Source organism: Protomyctophum parallelum (genome assembly GCF_964188405.1).
Source record: "Protomyctophum parallelum genome assembly, chromosome: 19".
In the NCBI taxonomy this organism is placed as follows: Eukaryota; Metazoa; Chordata; class Actinopteri; order Myctophiformes; family Myctophidae; genus Protomyctophum; species Protomyctophum parallelum.
The window spans coordinates 30,073,614-30,097,484 of NC_139717.1; the positions used below are offsets into that span (position 1 = coordinate 30,073,614).

Below are 23,871 nucleotides of genomic sequence, written 5' to 3' on the forward strand. Positions count from 1 at the left end.
CAAACCCAGGTTTTGAAGTTTGAGCATCTCTGAAAAGATGTGGTTTGTTGCTTATAGTAAGATAAAGGATGTCACTCGATCTAGATTTCTGTGATTCAAACACGGAGTCACAGACTCAGTTTAATTCGATAGGTCACCGTTGACAATTTTGGTGAAATATACCTGGTCAAACCGTCAAACCCAGAGCCATATAGCTGAGAATTGCGCCATTGAGGGGTCAGAAAACACTATAGCTATGGTACTACGCACTAATGTGCAGTGTTTTGGAGCATATGCGACACCTAGTGGTGATGAGACGAATCAGAATAAACTAAACACCCCACAAAAGTGAGGGAGGTTCGGAAACTTACATTTGGTCGATTATAGGTTCATTCGTGGCTCAAATGCAGAATACATAATGGGCCTTGATATGAATAGGGTTGAAAACCACTGAAGATCAGGTTAACAATTACAGAAATATAATTGCCTGGTGATCGTTGATCACCACCTGGACATATATAGCTCTGTATGCAACGCAGAGCTATGTATGCAAATTAGAGCTATGGACCAGAGCAAACCTGGACATACACACACCGCCTCTGCTCTGCAGTAATGTGACTCAAGTCTCATTTCTCTTCAAAAGCCCTTGTATTGAATATGATGGAATAGGATTACTGTGATTATGGTAAACTATAAGCTCACATTTCATAGGACATACTGTGGGCCTACAACATACCTGTAACTTTTAAACAACCGACATCAAGGTCTCTTATCTAACTTTAATTAGTAAATTGTTCACCTGCAAAAATCTAAGCATTTTGATTGTCAAAGTGAATAAAGATTTATTCTGAAAAGGACGTGCAATATTAATTTGAAATAAAACCAGGGATGTGGTGGACTCTGCTAATGGCTAAACACCTCACACGTTTTAATGTTCTTAATCTAGTTTATTTTGTGGCCAATGTTACCATAAAGATCTTCTAAAAAAGTGTTTTAAGAACATTGCAGAGGCACCCAAATAAATTGCAAATAAAATTACTAACAGCTAGGAAACACAGGTAATCAACAAAATATTCTAAAATAACCTAAAACAATTTACATTTCTGAGAGCGAGTGGTGCATTGTGGTCAAGCCATGTCATAACAGTAGCTGGAAGGCGAGTGGATCAGGACGATGAGGGCAGTTACGTAGTAGAGGAAGAATAACCTTTAATACATCCGCACATTACACATCAACAACATCCAGACATAAGATTTAGATCAGTGTGATCGTCAAACCAAGTTTACACTGGGAACCCAAACTTACATTGTCATCATTATCATTAACAATATCTATGAAGTAAACTTCTTTGTCCATGCCCCTCATGATTGACCTTCGGGTCCGACCCAACCCCATGGGTGACGTAACATTAATGTACACTTCATACGTCGTCCTGTGAGGTCACACCCAAGTCCTTCCATCTGCAGCTCAGGGACTTGTTTTGTTTTGTGGCCCAGTTATAGTTTCTTGTTAATGGTTCTATCAATTGGGTGCAAAGATATCCTGGTGGATTATTCACAGAAATACATGTAGACAGACAGGAGGCAAAAACACGCGAAACATACAGAAAACAAAATAAGAGCGCCATGTGTTCAAAACATGATTGCTGAAGCTGTTGATTTTGGACGGAGTGAATGTTTGGAGTGCAAATTCATGACCTCATCACACAGAGACCTCCCTCCCAACCTTGAGACTTTTATGAGTCTTCCTAGATGAATGGACAAGCATTGCAGTCAGAGGCTGTATTCTTCTGTTTCAGGTCTCTAACAATCTTTCAGTGGTAGCAATGTTTGCCTCAATCTACAATCCAAACATCAACATTACGAATTAAACACATTTTTGGGGCCATCTAAACGACTCACAAAAAGTTTGAAAACTTAACTTGGTTGATTACTTGTCCCCTTTAAGAATACCAATAGGTATTTTATTTTACATCGTTTTTATCGTTGATTAGTCACCTTTACGAGTTACAGCTTGTAAGGACCAGGCATTCATGGAATGATCAACACAGCTAAATGTGTGCGTAGTGCCCCCAAAGAATTTGGCAAATGGTTGGTATTCACCCTTGCTTTGAGTTGCTTATAGGCTAGCCTCTGTACCAGGCTTTCATTTTTGTTGGTGCAAAAATTGAAAGCCTGGAGGAACGCATTGGCCGCTCTGGTCTAAAAGTGGGAGTCAACCCTTCCGGGTGGGCGTCGCTCCAAATGATGTGACGTAGCGCTGCACTAGGGGGAGAGGAGGGGCCGGGGGTGACGGACAGATCGATGAGATCCAATCAGGGCATGCGCAAATCTCAGCCGCGACCCGCCCCTCTAGACCAGAAACCTAACACGTTAGCTCAGGCTACTTATAGGCTAGTGAAACTGTGAATCTAAGGTTTGACCCAAAATAAATTGCAATAGTACTCGGCCATAGCCGTCAGAAATTGCCCAAATGTGATGAGGTCATCACATTTGGGCAAGTGGCTATGGCCGAATTTAGCCCAAGGAGTGTTTTCTGTGCAAAACTAATGCTTGGGAAGGATTCAGAATCATGAAAATAACCACAAATGCCTGGCCGAAAGCTGTACCTTGTTGTAAGGGTGACTCAACGATATAAAATACAACACCAATTGGTATTATTAACCCATTTAGACCTGGTGTAACCTATACGTTTTACCTTTTATGCCGGGAGCTACCTCTGCGTCTTTTTCTTAACAGCTACTTGGCAGCCATTATCAGGCTTCCCCACCTACCATTCGTACGTACTGGTGACATAGTTAAATTTCCGTGACATTCCTGGTGGTTGCATCGGGTGCAAACTTATTCCAAGTACTGTTCCGGCGTTTAGTACCTTGACCAGTAGCCCGACTCAGCTGTGGTCACCACTCACCGCTGTGATGTACCATAGCGACTGCAGCAGTATACTGTCTGTGTAGTGGAAGACTGGAGCGGCCAGCGACGCTGCCACCAGGAGGAGCTGGATGGCTGTGCTCACCTTGCTAAACATGGGTTTGAGCTGGGCTGTTGCTCTCATATAGCAATAGTTTGTTTTTAATAAGAATTTGAAGGTTTTCAGAAATCCTGAGGTTTGGTTTTAGAAGGCGTTTTTAGAATCTGCTTCAGGTCTAAAAAGGTTAAAGGGGAGAAATAATTGACCAAAGTTAATTTTCAAACTTTTGTGAGAAGTTTAGTTGTAAGCAACAGGGAACAGAGATAGGATAGGACAGTAAAAAGCTTTAAGCTTTTATTTACACCACATTGCCCCATAGATTAAGTTATTTTCCTGTTTGCCTGTCGCATGATGGGAAATGGAGTTCCTCCACAGGACGCAGCTGATGGTACCTAGTGGGTAAGGGAGTTACATTTCCAATGTGGCAAGCCTTGATGTGGCCAGGCAGTTCAACATGTAGCCTCCTCAATTCCAGAGCTTAATCACTGGCCTAGCCGCTGCTCACACGATGCATACGTCTGTAGAGCACCCAATAAGTCCTTGTAAGACACATCTATATGTGAAGGCAGGGAACTGTAACAGAGACAGACAAGAGAAGGAAGACTTTTAAGAGAAGGGTGACTTTTATCCACTGGAATATTGAAGTAAGAGTAGCTTACAACATGGAACGTCTGATCTTTAAAATCACTTTCAACCTAGCATCCCAATTTAGGGAATGCCATTATACTGTAGATGACATTTTTCAAAGTTAATAAACAAATAATATCAGAGCTTGTAGATTGGCAATTCTTGTATAAAATAGCTAAGATCTAAGACACAGCAACAGCATACCTAAATCTATTATTTACGCATACATTGAAAGCTGATGACGCCATGATGTATTGAGTATTTTATTCCACTGTGACAACCTTTTAAATGAGAACGATGTCACTGTCAAAGAGTTCAAGTACACTTGTACTTCTGTACTAAATGCATCTTCTAAAAACTGTACTGTACAAGCAGAGTCTCAGTCAAAGTTATACTTTTTAAATTAATGACATAATATACCACACTAGCCTGCATGTGGACATGCACATACACAAAGTATAGGAGGGAGCTCCTGGTTAAATATATTTTTAAACTGCTCCAGCTCTCCCTGCACTGACTCACATGAAACTTACTTCTCCTGCGCATTGCCACACTGACCCTTCCACAAGGTGGCCACTTTGGGCATGGATGGGTATCATGTAAGAGCCAAAAGGTCGCTCACACACACGGACACACACACACATTTCTTACATGAACTCGGTGAGTCTGATGTGCCAGGGGAGGAATCCCAGTGTGCTGTCCACTGAGCCAAACTTCACCACCAGCTCTGGGTCTGGAATATTCTTTGACTCTGAAAAGGAAGCAATATGACTTTTGACATAACAGGAAATACTTTTAAATCTAAAACGGGTAGTCCCAATACTTGATTCTGATTGTCTGGTTACCGTGACGTGACCGGTGTAAATTTCACCGATACCCACACCTTCAATCACTTTATATCATTCACAGCTGATTCTGCGTCTCTGTAGCTGTACTGGGGAAGGGGAGCGCTTGATTGCCTTGCAAACCCATGCCGTGCGGGCGTCTAAGCGCCGCATACGACTGTGGATGTGTGGCTCCAGGCGGCCCCGTAAAGACATCAAGCGCTATTCTCCCGTCACATAGCCTACTTGCAGCAAAACCAAGGAAGCTCTGAGAAGGAAGGGAAGTGGTCACGTGACTGGGCTGCGCCATGACACTTTCATGGACACTTTCATGGGAGCCAAACTCACGAAAAGTGCAATGAATACATGGCAGTGAATGGAGCCGGCTGGACCAGCTCATAACAAACATTATTTATGAACAATTGAGACCTTTTGTGAAGTAATCACTTCTGGAAAATAAGTTAACAGAAGACATATCACAGGTTGTTTTCTAATCACTTACTTTTCGATGTGCACAGAGTGCACACTGCACAGTATATAATTTTATCCGGCAGCAGGTATCGTTTCTGGCTCCGAAGTATCGCGAGATTTTGCTGCCAGACAGGAAACGGTGGGAAGTCTCGCGATACTTTGGTGTGTTCAGAAAGGTACTTTGTGCTCTTTAGATACCATACCTCTATAACAATTACACAGTGTACACATCGAATAACAACACAGCAGACAATAATGTGTTACATGTCTTCTGTTATTTTCCAGAAGTGATTACTTTACAAAAGGTCTCAATTGTTCATAAATAATGTTTGTTCATAAGCTGGTCACTGAGCTCTCATTGACTCTAGTGCATTCTGCCAAACTTCCGGGTAGTTTGGCTCCCACGAAAGTGTCATGGCGCAGCCCAGTCACGTGACCACTTCACTTCCTTCTCAGAGCTTCCTTGAGCAAAACAAGGAAGTGATGTGGCTCACTCTGGTGGCGCAAAGCGTAGCTACTTTCGTGAATTTAATAGTTTTATTAGGTTAATATTGTTTGTAACCGTTTTAGAAAAGCAATAAGCCACCCGAGGCCCCAGCTTACTCGGCTGCGCCTCGGGTCTGCCTACGCCCCCAGCCATTGTAAAATACCCAGGTAAACTGAGACCTCGCATGGCTTATTGCTTTAGTATATATCTGCTGTCGGGGAGAAACCACCTAACCCAAACTACAAAATATTCATTTTTCAGGAAATATATATTTTTTCCAGGAAATTAAGGAAATACATACCGTATCACAATCTAGAAAAATAAGTCAAAATAAATACTTTAATTTGACTTCTGCACACATCATGTCATGTGTAGAAGTCACTTCTTTGATTGCATCGCTTGCCCCCACAGCTTTGTGTGTGTTTGTACCACGAAATGTGATGATTTGATTGGCTGAGCACGGAATGTGATGTATGATGATAAGAGCGCCCTTTTGTCAAATGTCTGCCTATAATGACTAGCAATGCAATAGTTCACATGGTTAATCCCATCCCGGTGGATGGCATTTTGTGCCTGGTCACCCAGAGTTGTGCTAAACACAATTATGCAGAATAGATTATTTGCTAGTTCAGGGCAGGCTAATAATTTATCATTACACAACAAAAGGAAAAAAGCTAATTAATATAATGACTTGACCCTGAGATTTTATCAAATGCACCCCTAACTTTAGAGAAACAGACACTGATTGTAAAGGAATGTCTATGCCCCAATGTGTGTCTCACACACACACACACACACACACACACACACCTCTCAGTAGTGCATCTAGCATGGAGACATTTATGTCTTTGGAGCGCCTCTCTTTTTGTTCCACGGAACGACACAGCTGCTGGGCTGCTGAAACGATGCTCTGCTTCCCATCGGCTGGTGACAGAACCTTCACTACCGGCTGACAGGATAGCACTGAGGAACACAAAAACACACACATGACATTACAAATATAATATACCCAGACTGATTGTCTCTTTTTTATACAACATTGAACTAAAATGGAGCATGTCACTTGCATCATGCCAACAGCCTGATAGCTGTAGGAGGCATATTTTAGATTAATCACCGACTATCCATTACTGAACCGAATTCACTGTCCAGCATGGAACAATTGACTTCACCATCCCTTACTGAACTCAATTCATGTTCCATTAAGGAATTGAATTAACGATCTGCCACTGAATTGAAAGCACTATCCATCACTGAACTGAAAAATTCACTGTCCATCCATCACTTTATATCTATTTTCTGTAGTGGTCCTGGTGTTTGAAAATGCTATCATTATTATAATAAGCTCAGCTTGAGTGACTTATTGCGGACACACATGTACTTGCTAATTGTATGTAACTGTCGGTAATCCTAACCCCTCCCTAAAATGGTCCTTAACGGGTGAGAGCCAGCGACATTATGTTGTCGTGTGTCCTCCCCCCCCCCCCGCTTCCATTTGTCCCTCAAACAGATAGTACAAGAGCACACATTGCAAAATAACTGTTGTTGAACTTTAGACTTTCCAACACACTGTTGATGACTGTATGTGAGCTTTTATGACCAGACCCCATGAATAACATTTTACCAAGATGGACCAGAATTTTTTCTATTTTATTTCAGTCCAGATGAGTCGAAAATCTTTTTTTATTCACATCCCTAATTAATATTTGTAATTAGAGTTACAATGCCATTTTATTTAGCTGTAGTTTTAATAAAAATCACACCGTGTGAAGTGAGGGGCGCTAATATATTAAAGTCTAACTCATGTTGATTAGGTGATGTAATGGTGATGTGAAACAAACAGTGCCAACACAAACGCCATGCCATTAACAATAAAGAGACAATATGACGTAATGAGGGACAATATGACGTCAATTTTCCCTTCATTGTTAAAGGCGTTTTTAAAACAAACATTGAACTAAAAACAAACATTAAATCTGTATATTGAGGAGCTAGCGCTCCTCAAAATTATTATTTATTTTTTCCATTTCCACTTTAGATAGATGCAGATACAGATTGAGAGACAGTTTGGGGGGAGGGGGGCCATATGACATAGGTTATGATGAGCTACATTCATCTTGACATACATGGGTATTTTTAACCACTATTGGACTTACAGATGAAGTCCAGGAAAGGCATTTTGCCCTCAATACTGCCTGTATATCATCTGACAAATTCAGTAGCTGAGGGACAATAGAGCTATTCCACTATCAGGGTTGAACACATGGGCTGTAAGCAGACACTTCTCCTAGTCAGTGCATATTGGCTGACATAATTCCATCTCCATTAGCCCAACCCTTCCCCATATTAGTTATTTCACACGGGCATGATGGGAGCCATACAAGCAGCTACTGTAGAGCTAGTCTTCTAATAATAAAATAATAATAATAGCTCAAATTTATATAGCGCTTTTCTAAATACCCAAAGAGCTTTACATAGGAACACTAGGAACAGACTTTATTAAGAAGAAATCACACACGTGTGAACTGAGTGGTGCAATTCCCCCCCCCCCCCTCTCTCTCTCTCTCTCTATCTCTCTCTCTCATTAGAGTCACTACCTCTCTCACTCTCTCTCATTAGAGTCACTACCCCTCTCACTGTTTCTGGCGCCCCCTACTGCTATTTTTAAGTCACATACTCATGCTCACACAGACACACAAACAAGTACGAGACACACACACAGACACACACACAGACACACAAACACGTACGAGGACATTGCAAGCTGGTTGTAGGAGTGGTTGCACCACTCAAAAAACAAACAAAACATTCTCCCTCTGAAACGAGATGTTCAGGTCTAAACTGACAGCTGAGAAGAGTAGCTGTCTACAAAGGGTATTCTAGCATGGTGCCCGTTGCCATAGAACGCAGCCCACAAAAACATCGGAGAGAAAAGAAATTACCCTTTCACATCTGGAGGGTGTAAGTGGAGACATTGACAATATGGACTTTGGGGTAGTTTCTGTCCCATTGTTCCAACATATCATTTTCTGCATTTGACCAACTGTTCTATCTATGTCAGTTACTCGTCAGACGAGCCACCAGATGAGCAAAACTTGTCTGGTGGGTATTAGGTGGCAAAAGTTGGGCAATGACTGAGTGATGATGCAACACATGGCTGAAGAGATTCTGTACCATATTTCCATCCATTTGTTTCCAGAACATGCTGATGAACCAATTATCCATCAGCAACTAGGCTATACATTTATAAGTGTGGACAGCTTGGTTATAATATGTTTCCTTGAGGCATTTTGATTGTGTATAAATACTTAATGTACGACATTGTAGCCAAAAGCAAATGAGCCAACAGAAAGATTTCTATTCTAGGATTCAATTTTGATAGCCTCCATCTTCTAGAGTAAAAATAGCCTTCTCTTTTGCTTAAACGAACAAACAGGTGGGATCAGAATTCTCACACACAAAGGACTGGAATACACACCTCTTTAACGCTGAAGGTATTAGGTATACAAATGAACTCATAATGGTTAATGTTTAGTCGTTTACAGTTTCAGAGTTAAACAGGAACGTTGTAAGATCTAGACTAGCACTAGGTCTTAGTATGCCCTTGTGTCTCTCCACTGTCCTCTCATCCTTAAAATGAGAGGACAACAAATAAAGAAGGATAATTCAATCTAATTATTAATTTATTATCACGCGAAACATTGCCAAAATAAAATGGCTGTCCATCTCTGTTCATGCTTGCATTCACACCTCCAGTAAAGGCTCATACATAGTCTGGATTTTCGGTGGTTAGGTGACCACCGAACTACAACATGACGTCACGAGCCGCGGTGAAGAGCAAACCACCGCCCCTCTCTCTGTTTTTACTCACCACCGCTCAATGTTATTTAAGCTCAGGTGGTCACCTCACCACTGAAAATTCAGACTATGAATGAGCCTTAAGTCTCAGTCTGGACACCAGTCTTACCCAAAAGTCTCTCCATTGTTTGCAAATGGTATAGAACATTTCAGTTTGGCTTTCAACTGCCTCCAAAATAATTTGACCACATTTCTTCAATCCTATCATCCATAGACTGGCTTCCTATCTTTTAGAATCGTTTTAAAATGTTTACTAATCATCTTCAAGGTCAGGTCTGGTCAAGCTCCAACCTACATTTGTGAACCACTTTCGGCCTATGAACAAACGTGTAGCCTGGGCTCTTCAAGCAAAGCACTGCTCATCATTCCAAAGTTCAAGTTAATGCCCAGTACTCATAATTCCCATTTATTTACCATGTTTATTTACCAGTCTCTTCCGATGCCGTTGGTTACTCTGACTCTGAGTCTATACTACATGTGTATTTAATTTCTTTATTTTGTAACGCTGCTTTTGAGAAGTGCTATACATAGAACGTGAATCATTATTATTGTCAATCAAGATCGAATTTGAACTTTATGAAAATCAAAACTGAGCTTCTATGTGATACCCACACTGACTACAACTCGACAGCCAAAAGGTTAAGGGCCGGACCTCACAGCAAAGATATTATCTTGCCATATCCTCTACTATCAGAGGTGCTTATTAACAGATGTTGCGTAATACGATTACTGAATCAGACAGTATAAAATGTAATATCTTGGACATCCATAAGGTTACTCTTGTATCTGTGATTATGCAAAAGAAAGTTACTGTCACTGTACATGGGATACATTAGAGTAGAGTATGTCGGGAATACCGGAGAACTCGCCAGTTTACCAAGTCGCCACGGTGAAGATTCTTCATCAATGTCTTCATTGTTATGCATGCTGTCTTCCTCAGTGTAGTATGTCAAACTCTCAGATGTTATAGTTAATTTCCAAAGTAATCAAATTATTTTGTGCAATTAAATGGTCAGCTAGCTAGATGATAAAAAGGTGAGTATGTGAATACCAATGATACGAAGGCCTACCATCTCAGGAATTGTTTACTAATTACATTGTTTCGGTTTCGGTACTTTGGTGTTTAAACTTTTAGCATTCCTACTTTCTCTAGTATTAACTCTAAACAACTATCTTTTCTCTCTCTCAATTCAATGCAATTTAAATTAAGGTGAAGTAAAACTAGAATGCACTAAATCGCGGAGAGTTGGTAAACTGGCGAGTTCTTCGGATACCCATGTCGGCTTCTCTGAGTGAGAAGTGAAACTAGCCTCATACTGGAGGACACCAAATCCTAGATGTAGAACAGAAAAATCAAGTGAAAAACTGAAAATCAAATGGCATTTCAGCCTTTCTGTGTGGAGTTTGCATGTTCTCCCCGTGTCCCCTAGGGTAGGTATCCTCAAACAAAAACATGCAGTAATCCTGGTCTCTAAACTACCTACCCCTGGCCAGCCAGGGCACCTGATGGAGGGAAAAGGAACTGGTCGGAATAACGTGTACTTCCACGCTACGTCCGGCCGGGGAAACTCCCCCCTGTCAGGTGAAAAGAAGCAGCTTGGACTCCTCATGCATAGAAGGAAGCATGAGGTTAGTCCTCTGCCCCCTCAGGTTGGCAGAGGAAGTGTAGCGCCCAGGATTACATTAGATAATTGACACTGGGTGAAAATATTGGTTACAATTAAATAGAAAAAAATGGCATTACCTTGGTGCTGGTGCTTGTCATTCCCATTGCTGAGGAACTGCATGTTATATTTAGAAGCCTCTAGGCCCAACAGGTCCTGTTGTTGCCTCTCTATCTCCTCCAGGAGGCGAGAGTTGTTCTTCTGGAAAACTCCTGGCAGAAGAGAGTTATTTTCACAAGAGCTATTTAGACATTTAGTTGACTGAAGGGACTTACTGTACATCAAGAACTGAGCCAGGAAGCTCTGGGGCCAGTCCACTCCATACAGATTGTGGAAAATTAAGTAATACACAATAACATGTTTGGAGATTATCTGGGTTAGGGGCCAATATGTTAATGTTGTTATATGGCATAAATTATGTCTTTTTACTAGTTTTAAAGGTACCATAACCAGGAGAAAACTAAGTAACTAACATTTTGTTTTTAAATTACCATAGCCTATGTATTGTGAAAAAGTGTGTTATTTATAATGTACATGAATAAAAGTCCAAGTTTATTATCAGGTTTCAGTTTTTGACCTATTATTATAGTATCATCCTAGTACCGTATCTTATATTTACCAGTGGGTCTGGTATTGTTACCAGTTGAAATAGTGTGGCTGGTATTGTTTACTATTCACCTTTAATCTGGCACATTTAATCTGTTTCGCCAAACACACTTCTCTCATATCATGTGTTCCACTTCCATTCCACTGACCATCTGATAGCCAGTTTGGTAGATTTTACTTAGGTAAAGGTTACTATTAGTCATGGGGCTCATGCCAATAAATCAGCTTATGAGTGTCAGAAGATGAGAACAGAAACACATGTATGGATGTTTGTGGCCTTACTAGCCTAGCCTATAGGAACTTGTTTAAGAACAGTGTGTCTATATGTGATTCTAAGATGGGGTTCAAATGTGCCAAATCAGGTCTATTGTTTCATTCTGTAGTTGTAAATTGTTTTCTAATCTCTGCGAGAACAACAAACATTAGCACAAGTCTAAGTTATGCATATAGGAAAATGAACACTGGAAGCTTAATAACTAGTAGACACATACTGTGGAACAAATTAACTTTGTTAGTCATAGTAAAGAGGAACTACTGTCATGTTACTGAAATGTCCCAGCCAGAGTCAATGTGTGTGTAGCCGGGGAAATCTCAATGTCAAATACAGCCTGAAAAAACAATAGTCAAGATAAACCACAATGCTACTGTAATGAAGGGCAAAGTAGCTTTCAAGAATCAAGAAACAGCAAAATGTTGGTGTGACATGATTCACAACTAAGATTGTGCAACAATTGTAAAACAGCAATAAAATAAAGCAATACTTTGAGACACGTATAGAAGCTTTACAGTGAAAGCTGCGGAAAATAAAGGGACAGGGTCGTGCTTGGCAGCATCCATATGCAGCTGTAAATTCCAGATATTTGTGAGGAAATCTGTTTTTGCAGTAAATCACTGTCGATTCTCAATTGGGTAAATGGGTCATGCCGATATGGGGCCTCATAACTTTAGCCAAGTGGTGTGTCATTCTGCAATAAATAAGAGGTTAGCTAAGGTAACCGTAATGTTAGACATGAGCGCCATTATTGTACACGTATTGGTATTGAAGAGGATGGCCCTGTGACTGTGCTGCAAGTGCACACAAACCAGAATGAATGTATACATTTTGTATTGTAACTCGGACAGTGTATTACAATCTCAAGAGTAAATTCATTAACAAATATTTAACTGGGTAAGTAAAGCCATGATTCAGGTTAGAAATGTAGGAATGTAGTAGCTCTGGTCCATAGCCTAATGCCGTTAGAACAGAGCTAGGAGGAATATATGATACAAATATAGATCTAGACATTAGTACAAGCCCACTTCTTGTAAACAGAACAACCGCTGGCGGAAAAACAGAAGCTGGAGCTAGCTCTGGTCCATAGCCTTGTTTTACTGCTTAGCTGGAGCACATGACCGTGGAGTGTAGGGAGACGGGGCGGGGAGGTGTATTTCCAATAAATTAATTTGAAACATAAAGAAAAGCATAACGCTCACCTTGGCTATCGTATACACTGATATACGATATGCCGACGGCCATGCACCAGACCACGAGGTTGGCGATGTCCGTGTAGCTCAGCTCCTCTTCGGCTATCAACAAGCCGATGTGCAACGGCAGCTTCTCCAGAGCTTTGCCGTCGGCGGTGCACCGCACACGGCGACCGCCCGCCGAACGCTTCCCCTGGCCGCCGGCCCCGCCGGCCACCGGGGTGAGTTTCTTGTAGTGGTCCGGGAAGCCGGCGAGCGCTATGGGCATGAGGAGAGCCGCGACCGCCCGCTTCCACCACGGCCGCGCGTTCCAGTTCCGAAGCCGCAGTCGGAACCAAGTGACGAGCGTCCTGTGGAGGTGAAGGAATACATGCAACACCCGCCACACCAGCTCCCAGATGAGCGCCATGACGAGGGAGCTGCAGTCCGTTCCCAGGACCCCACCCACCGCTTTCCTCGCTAAAGAGTGTCAAAGGATAGCGGGTTAGAAGTCGCAACAGAGCCACATGTCAGTTCGGTAGTAAGTTGTGACGCATACATACGCGGCTAATCTACTTTAAGGTTTGAGCCATTTAGCTTCGCTGCCAAGTTCCATCTCAGTCCCTCGGCTGCCATCTTCATTCATCTGTCAGCAACCCTTCACCCCTGAACCCGGTGCGTGGTCATGCGACTGTGGTGACGCATGTGCCGATCTACAAGCCCATGACGCATGGTGAAGCGACGCCCTGTGGGCTTGTAGATCGTCAATTTATTTTGTTGCGCGACTCCGTCGTACAACGAATTATATATCAGGGCAGCTGTAGCAGTGACGTTGTGTTATGTCGCCCTCTAGTGTGTACCATCATGTCCAGTAGGCTAGGTTTTCAACTGATTGTGAACCAGGGACTACCACCCTGACTTTCAACCTGGGGACCACCTGTTGTGTTTGATGGGATATGGGCTAAGATTAGTGCTTTGGTAACACTTGCTAATTGCTATGCAATGCATGCACCCCATGTCTGTTTCTCAATGGATGGTCCACGGACTACTGAGGTGGTCCATCTGAAAATGTTTTAAAATATAAATATAATGCCTTTGTTAAACTTATTAAAATGTTTAAATAATACAGTATTTCAAATGTTGTCGAGAGTGTGGTCTAGCCAACACCAACTCGGGATTCCTGGATCGCTCCCCTCCACAATTTCCTATCCAACATCAGGTTCTTGAGCTCTGCAGTGTTGTCAGCCAAGCTGTCGCGCCGCAGCACGTCTACATAGGTGGTACGCCTCTTTCCCCTCCTGGCTTTGCCCTGGGTTGGCTCCCATAGGGTCAATTTACTTCTGGGTGCCTGATGCAGTGCCCTGCCAGCCTCATCCTTCTCCCTCTGACTTTGTCCGTGACCCATGGTAGGTCCCCATAGAGGTCCACATTTCTGATGCGGTCCGTCCATGTGACACCTAGTGCCATTCGTAGCATTCTTGTGTAGACTCACTCAATCCAGGGCTTTTTCCTGTTGTATTGTAAGGGTCCATGTCTCGGCCCTATACAGCAGTGCTGCAGTACTGCCTCAGTAACTATGAACAGCCTCTTAAGGTCTTCTCCCATATCTGATTTCCACACTCTCCTCATCCCATACTGGTTAACAAGCTTAAAGCTATTGGTTTTGATAGCACATCAGTGAGCTGGATGCAATCCTACCTGGAGGGGAGAGAACAGATGGTGGAGGTGAACGGAACACTGTCCCCTCCCCTCCCAGTGAGCTGTGGCGTCCCACAAGGAAGCATACTAGGGCCTTTACTGTTCCTAATTTATGTTAACGACATGACTTCAGCTTGTGACTGCAACTTGTTCCTGTTCGCAGATGACTCAGCACTGCTGGTCTCGGACAGGAACAAACTGCAGGTTGAAAAGACCCTCAGCTCTGAACTCGGTAGAATCTGCACCTGGCTCGCTGATAACAAACTATCCTTACACCTGGGAAAAACTGAATCCATCCTCTTCGGATCAAATAGTAAACTCAGCAAGGCAGATGGCTTCTTGGTTAGAGTGGGTGACAATATTATCACACGAAAAGATGAAATTACCTACCTAGGTTCCATCCTGGAGGCCAATCTTTCCGGTGATAAAATGGCCACCAACGTAATCAAAAAAGTCAATCAAAGAACAAGATTCCTTTACAGGATCTCCTCACTGGTCAGCAAAAACACCTTGAAGACCTTAACAGGAGCCCTCGTACAAGGTTTCTTTGACTATGCATCCACCTCTTGGTACCACAGCACCTCAAAGGCCCTTAAAACAAGGCTCCAGACCTCCCAAAACAAACTGGTCAGGCTCCTACTTGGCCTCACCCCCCGAACCCACCTCACCCCTGCCCACTTTGACAGGCTGGGATGGCTTAGGGTCAACGACAGAGTACAGCATCTTGCAATGGGTCTGGTCCACAAGATTCGATACACCACCAAGATACCCATGTACCTGTCTAAATACTTCCTTAATGTAAACGAAGTCCACACCCACAACACCAGAGGGAGTGCAACAAACCATGTACAACCCAGATTCGGCACAAACAAGGGACTAAATTCTTTTCGCTCCTATGCCACCAAAATGTGGAACGCCCTACCAACAGTCATTAAGACATGTGAATCCCTTGACTCCTTCAAAACCGCTCTCAAAGGGCACCTACAGATGGCTGCAATTCGAAACTGGCCTCTGTAAAATCTGAATCCCCCCCACCCCCCCCATTTTCCCTCACTGTATATTGTATCTTTTCCCTTTTTTGCTTCCCATATGATGAATTCCTGTTCTGTACTTTAGCTACATAGAAATGTCTATTTGTATGTCTCTAAATGTCTGTATGTCTTTAAATGTTTTGATGAATTGAACAATGTGGACCCTGTTGTAAACAAGTGTAATGCTTAATTGGGTTGTCCACTCACAGTTGACAGTCTTTGTATTGAGTTTGTGCTTAAAATGTACTGTAAATTCTACAAACTGTTAATAAATATTTCAATCAATCAATCAAAACCGTGCAAGGCTTTCCAGGCAAGTGCTCTCCGAACCTTCAGATCCTGTTTAGTTGAGGCAGTCCAGGCCCCGAGGTACTTGAAGTCCTCGACTCGCTCGAGCAGCAACTATTGTCTGCAGTGGCAATGGTTTTGTCCTCGGTTTTGACTGTCATTACCTTTGTTTTCTTGGCATTGAGCTTGAGGCCGATCTTCCTGCATGCACTCCTTTTCTACTGCCAGTAGTAGCTCCCTTGTACAGTATGTACCGTAAGAAAATATTTTAATTAATTGCTAATAAAAAGATTGAAATTAAATCATGACTGTTAAGGGCTTGATTTAATATACGTGCAACAAATGATATCAAGCTGAGGCTTTTTTTTAATCCCACGATTTTGCAACCCAGTTTTTTCACCCAGTGCCAATTATCTAATGTAATCCTGGGTGCTGCACTTCCTCTGCCAACCTGGGGGGGCAGTGGACTGACCTCATGCCTCCTTTCTATGCATGAGGAGTCCAAGCTGCTTCTTTTCACCTGACAGGGGGGAATTTCTCTGGCCAGACGTAGCGCATGGAAGGAACGTGTTATTATTCTTTCCCCTCCATCAGGCGCCCGGCTGGCCAGGGGGAGGTAGTTTTAGAGACCAGGATTACTGCATGTTTTTGTGAGGGTACCTACCCTAGGGGACACGGGGAGAACATGCACACTCCACACAGAAAGGCCCTTTCGCCAACCCCACCTCGGGTATGGGCACTGATGATGTGCCCACAGTGTCCCCAGCAGGAATCGAACCCAGGACCTTCTAGCTGTGAGGCGACAGCACTACCGACTGTGCCACCGTGCCCCTAGGCAGAGGCATTATTTAACTGAAAATAATGCTCCAGAGCCGAAAAGATTATTATTATTATTATGAATTAATTTATTTTATTTTTTGAGAACCACACTGATCTATTCCTATCCCACGGTTAACCTTATTCCATTCTTACTTTATCCAACCTTCCATTAAACTCAGCAGGTTGACAGTACAGTACTCAGATGAGGATGATGACATGATTATATGGGTACATTTGATGACTCAATCAGGCAAGCTGGTACACTTACCCTTCTTGAGATTCTAACTCTCTTTTCTAATTTCTTAACCTCAGACTTCCCAGTAACTGACAACAGTGTCGCACTTCCATGGAACAGTGCACAAGTTTAGTGCACTGTTCCATGGAAGAAAATAAAAATCACACATGTGTGAAGTGAGTGGTGCAACTCCGTGTGGGGGTCCCCGGAACATACAGACCCCCAGGAACGCGCCCAGGGGGCCGGGCCGATTCCGGCGAGCCGCCCCACGTCCGAAACGGTTGAGACAGAGTTACCGTGTGGGGGTCCCTCTACTGTACTGTACTGTACTGTCACCCCAGAAATAATCATATATACAGTTAATATGTGTGTGTGTGTGTGTTAATATGTGTGCGCACAACAACCATGCTGTTTTCGTGCTCAGACCCAGGCATCCACTTTGCTACATTACTAAATGCATGGTCAGGGACCACATGCCTAGTGGTCCCTGAAAACCCCTGCCCTAGGCTATATCTATCAATTAACTACATAAAAATATATTCATATAGAAAGCCAATTGTGTATTTTATAAAGAACAGTTATAGTTTATCATATTAATATGCTGTCTGACCCCAGTAATGCATTAGAGCAAAATACATTAAATTGTATAGCAATCTCTATGCAGGACATGTAGCCTAATATTTATGTTTAATTATTATTATATAACACATTGTGTATGCATTCAAATCCATTTTTAGTGATGGAACATAATCTGTAACGTGAAAAACACTGAAATTCGGTGAATATCATGATTTAATTCGATTTCTGGGCATCAGAATATACCAAGAAAATAATTCACAAAGACAATGCATCCCGTTTTAAATGGTGCTTTTATTGCAATGTGTTGCATTCTCACATTCATGGATGTTATAGATTTGTTAGTCAAAGCATCATTTCTTCAAGGTCAGCATCCTCACCTTGGAAAAAAGCAGAGGGACCAAATGCACGAGGTGTCAGTGTTTTTGAGTGTAGTCGGAGAAGTGTGTGTAAACTTTTAAAAACTAATCCCAGTTTGAGCAGCCACGTACATATGAATGAACAAACCTCCAAAATATGGACAAATTACTTTTCAGTAGATGCAAAAAAAGAAAAGAAAAGAAAAAAAAGTTTGTTTCTTTAACCAGCAAACAGAGTTTTGTGTTTGTTTTATCAGCCTACAGGGCTCTCATTCCCTGCAGGGACTGGACCCAGCCTGAGACTGATTGTCTACGACATTCCTAAGATCCACACACCTGAACAGAGGCGAGAGACAGAGACAGACAGAGAAAGAGGGAGAGAGAGAACATAACATGCATAAAAGTCTCCCACATGAACATCATTCATATTGTCCCGTTATAGCTGCTCCAAATTGGTGCCTCTTTAAAAACAAACTTTACAAAGTGTAATATACAAAACTGGACAAAAACGAGTAAAATGTATAATATATATTTATTTATATTAATTTGTACAGGGGAGAAAGTGGAACCTTGGTCTTTTTTTCTCTCAAGCTCTCCAGAGGAAGCATAATTGCCCAACCCTAAAACACAAAGGAGGGAGATACTGTAATAAGCCTTCTAAATCATTGCTTTACCACATCCAACCTCAGTTCCAATAAGGCAGCACATAAAAATACTTGAAAAATATTGGATCAGCGACCCGATTGCTCCAGTAAGTAACTCACATACAGAAAGGATGGGAAGTGTTAAAATACCTGCTTTAGGAATGAGTGGGGATTAGGCCTAGTACTAAACATGTATAGGCCTAAGCATATACAGTGCACCATTACCACTGTCCACTGCTGAATTAATTATTCAGTAGTTCTCAACTAGCTTTGTACTGGGACCCACATTTGGCAATGACCGTGGCGTGCAGTAGGGTACAACAGACCAATTTACACTTTAATACTTTCCAATTCCATTAAAGCATATGGTGACAACTGTTTGGGTTTCCCAAAGACTGCAGTTGAGAAATACACAACATATATTCAACTGCCAATCAAACGACGACATGCCATCTATTTTTGCTGTTGAATTCATCAATGGAAATTATACCAGCTTCAAAGAGCATCGTCCTAGCTTAGTCACTTAGTTAATTCTCTATGGATTTCACCTTTTTGCACAGAGCAACACTTCAGCCTGGCATTGGTGCAATGCTGTATAACAATAGGCAGAACATGATTATGACAGTGTGAGATGACAACTAGGTTAGTATGTTGTCATTTCGATCAGTGCACAAAGTGTTAGTTAGCAGAAGCACAGTCTCGACTAGCCAGACAGATGCGTCCACCTTAGTTTAAGGGAAAACACGCTGAGGGGTAGAGATGCATCGCAGAGACCTAGTGGTCATAGATGGAACAGAGTGGAGCATGGGCCATTAAAGCAGAGCTAAGTAGGAATGTTCAATCGCTAAAGCTGCAGGACATTAAAAGTACAACTAAACCCAAATCTATAAGTGAAGTCTTGACATCTAAAGCTGAAAAGCAGGGTACTGAATTGGTGATCTGCTACTGGCTGGGACACCAAACCGATGTCTATGGGCAGACATCGCTTTTAGGCTAACATCAAACCCAGTCAGTAGTAGACAGTTTGCACCCATCTTTTCCCCTTTAGTATAAGTCGCCACACAGATTTGAGTTTGTAGTTTTGTTGCACTTAAGGTGAAGCTTAGTATATACTAAACAAGGGGAAAAGGAGACGTGGAGGTCACCTGAAGAAGATAGGCATAGTTTTTATACTGAGAATCAGCTGGCAGGCAGAGCAAGACAGAGATAATTTAATTACATAGAAGTTAAAGCATGTACAATTTCTCAATCATCATCTTGGATGTATGATATCCCTTACAACCAAGTTCTTTGCGAGAAGATCATGACACTTCAAGGACTTCTCATTAAAGTAACACAACTGACTAGTGACTAGTTTACTTTCTTTATACATTCAGGGGATATCTTTTCTTTACTCAATCTCCAAATTGTGATCCGATTCAAACAGTAGACTTCTGATGGCCTCTTTCCTCCAGTAAATTCAATATAAAGTGCAAAACTAGATTGTATTTGCAAATTCCTGGAATAATTTTGATTAATATTGTACATATGTAAAAAAAGTCATGTAAAATACAGTAAACTTGTTTTTTCTATAAAGATAAGAAAGTCCTTAACAAGGTCATTATCATTAAACAGTAAAGGAGCAATCTCCTCTGCAGAAAATATATACAAGAGGCACCTCAAATTTGGTAAAAAGTATTCACCTAATGAAATGAACTGAACTTTTTCACAATCAGTTTTATAAGTGAGATTAATAGTTGAGAGAAGTCAAAAGATTATCAATAACCCAAATCAAAAGTCAATGATGGGTAAAATGGATGATCCCATCTCTGGGATCTTTTTATTATATATTTGTTTATGATTATGAAAAGAGGTAATAATTAACTACAACTAACTTGACTATGAAATTACTGATTTTTGATTCAAGACCTGGAATTTACTGAGCCAAATCCATGTGAAGAAATGCTTGTTTTTAGTAAGGTGCATAGCTAGCTGTTGCAAGTTCTTTTTTTTCCTGCAAATACTGATGCCACTTCGGGCTCAAAGGAGCGGTTTTGTGTTTCACTATGGAAGTGACTGGCAATGGGGGGATGGGAAGGGATATCTAAATGAAGCTAACTTTGGGATCGACTATGTAATACAATATGATATTATTGATAGGCCACTTGTCAGGGTGGGTTACAAGACTAAAGTACTTAGGACAAACAAATGCACAGCATCAATGCATAGAATACATTTGCAGAGGGATATACCGTATAAGCTACATCTGGGAAATTTAGGGATTGGGTACCATGAACTCTTTCAAATACAACTGAAAGGGCCGCTACATTATGTCTTGTTGTCCAATGATGATGAGGCTTGCATATGATCTACAAACATACTGAAGCTTTGGTCATTTACTTTTGACAAATAAAAAATAAAATCAATCGGTCGGTGTGAAAAACTAAACTAAAATCAACAAACAGAAAGCCCTCTCACAGAACATCACAACTCAGCCAGGCAATGCTTCTCCAGAAAACCAAGGCTCCACTCTCCCAAGATCTGCTTTTAAACTTTTTTTTTTTCCTTTTTTTTGACAACAGAGAAAATTAAATAATATGGCCTTTTTTCTGTCTGTTTGTTTTAAATTAACCCGTACAAAAAGCCAGTCCACACTGCTTCTCTCTCAGTAAAATCACATTCAGCAGTCGTCGCTTACAAAAAACAAAACAAAAACAAAACAAAACCATTCTCTGGCATTTAAAGAGTTAGGACTGAACACCCACAGTTTGGCTGTGCAGGGTCGAGAAAGTAGAAAGAAGGAGAAATAAAACAAGGACATAGAACGCCAGATATACAGTATTAATCACGTACACACATACACACTCGCTGATAGTCATATACATACATACATCAGAGAAATAGAACATAAAATAAAATAAAAAAATAGAAAAAATAAAACATGATGGAGGCAAGTAGTTATTTTACCACAAACTTGGAGCACTATGTTTTTTTTTTTTTTTTTTTTTTTTTTTGTCGATTCTGAACAAATACATATTCACATTTGTCTGTTATATACATTATGGTAACATCTTGAACCAATGTTAAAAAATATTTATTCTTGTACCTGTTAACTGTAGTGAGGAGGAACTGTCTTTGCCAACTACCGGCTCTTGCATAAAAATAACGTCTAAATGGTTACATGTGCATCGTTTTGTATTTGGCATGTATTCATCACACGATCAGTTCTGACAAGAGTTGCTGAACATCTGCGTTTTAACAGGGTGACTATATATACAGGCGACTATATATATATATATATATATATATATATATATTATATATATGAATGCCTATTCCAACGGCGAAGAGAGGGAGGTGAAGGGAGGGCATATTACAATATGCATGAAAAGAAACAACTTATCTTTTCAAACAAACAAAATAAAAAAATAACACTTAAGTGAGTGAGTGAGTGAGGCGGAATCATCAGTTAGAGTAGACACACACAGGCCTACGCTGAAAGTGTCCTTCCAAAATACATTCTGTCCTTTTTCGCGTTGCTTTTGTGTCTTTTGAGGTGTCTAAATATTTACAAACAGACCAAACAGTGGCGCAGGACTGTCTGACCCTGAAGCCTCATTTATACTGTCATACGACGATGTGTTGTGAGCTTGTAGAACAGCTAGTTTCAGCACGCAACATCGCCATAAGATGGAGTATAAATTATACATCACACAGCTCTTTCAGCTAGGGAAAGAAAAGATCAAAAAGAGCTCTTAATTCTGTACGTTATGAGGGTACAATTAATAGCATACTGAGGTAATGAAAAGGTGCTCTAACGTATCAACTATTGATTATATATATATTGACATTTCTCTAATCATAAATATGTACAAAAGGAGTTATAAAAATAAGTGCAACTGCAATGCAACACTCGAATGACCTTAAAACTGACATCAGCAATGATCGGTATAGCGTTACCAATGGATCTGCTTGAGTTGTTAAGGAACTGCATGAAAAAGAGGATTCCTGCTTTTTAAGGGTCAAATTGCAAAGCAAGTTGGGGGGGGGGGGGTGGACTGTTCATGGGCCACGCGCTCGCACACACACACACACACACACACACACACACACACACACACACACACACACACACACACACACACACCCCTGTACACAAAGTGGTTCTCAAATCACAACTGTTGTTGTTGGCTGGTATATTTCCTAAGGTAAGGGGGCTTAACAGGCAGGATGTTGATTTTGTGTACAGTCCCCCCTGTATTTGGGTGAAGTTGCACACTTTGTGAAAAACTGAGCAGCCAATTATTCCACCAATAGCTATGTTTCCATCCATTTTCTCGTCTATTTTAAGTGGACTTTTCAAACTTCGCTACATTGGAGAAAATCTCTGCCAGAAAAAAATGAAATTGTCCTTCAAAGGGTAGAGTAGTACTGCTGGGCAAATTGACAGAGGAAACACTGTTGCATTGTTATTTATCTGGCAGCAATAAATAGTTGCCTTTGTTTGCATCCATTCATCACTTACACTTGCCACCACAAGTGACTGGAATTACTGTTTTGCGATACTAAGGAAGATCAATGAAATGTTCCATTTCCATTCAGCCATTGTAATGCAGTATATTGTAATTTGCATAAAATACTTGGATGGAGATCTAGCTACTAAAGCCTTAAGGTTATAATTTGAGCCCCGTATCAGTAGATACCAAAGAAAGAAAAACAATCAATCCAAAAACAAAACAAAACTAACATTTCATCTTTTCATATGCATCAAAATATTAGTGTACAGTATATTCATTTGGGAGTGGGGGGCCCATTGCAAATGCAACAATAGCTTACTTTGCAACCAAGGTCTGGTCAGGGGTTTGAATTATTCTCTTTACTTTACTAAAATGTGTATTACATAATTCACACACCTTATTTTATGCGTTAAGATGTATTGTTGCTGAGGGACACAGTGTCTGACTGGGAAACAGTAGTCATAGAAGCACTCAAAAGGAAATTAGTGTGTGGTCAAGTGGAGTGATAGCACTGGGGTACAACATGTGGAGCAAACAAAATAAAGTTGTCAATTATTTTCTGGGGCACAATCTGTGATCTATTGCTGAAACAGATTTTTGGAGAAGGTGATCTGAAAAGCGGCAATGTAATGTAAGACTTAATCACTTCTCTTTTTTCAGGATAAACTTTTAACTATGGTAAAATATCATCAGTACCTCTTTTTTAACTTCTATGACTAAAAGCTCTATACAATAAAATCCTCAGTGTTCATTTATTTTGTACACTCAAAGTTAACTCAACTCAATTAACTCAACT

The 23,871-nt window shown here is 41.2% G+C and overlaps 1 protein-coding gene across 1 annotated transcript; it reads right to left on the bottom strand.

Moving 5' to 3' along the window:
* Positions 1 to 1,170: 1,170 nt before the first annotated feature.
* Positions 1,171 to 13,564, bottom strand: nus1 (NUS1 dehydrodolichyl diphosphate synthase subunit). Its single transcript, XM_083790875.1, has 5 exons — positions 12,960 to 13,564; positions 10,961 to 11,092; positions 6,169 to 6,321; positions 4,228 to 4,327; positions 1,171 to 3,522 (listed from the first exon to the last, which is right to left on the bottom strand). Exons 1-5 carry the CDS (start codon positions 13,357 to 13,359, stop codon positions 3,432 to 3,434), a joined length of 876 nt encoding a protein of 291 aa, XP_083647001.1. The 5' UTR covers positions 13,360 to 13,564; the 3' UTR covers positions 1,171 to 3,431.
* Positions 13,565 to 23,871: the final 10,307 nt, after the last annotated feature.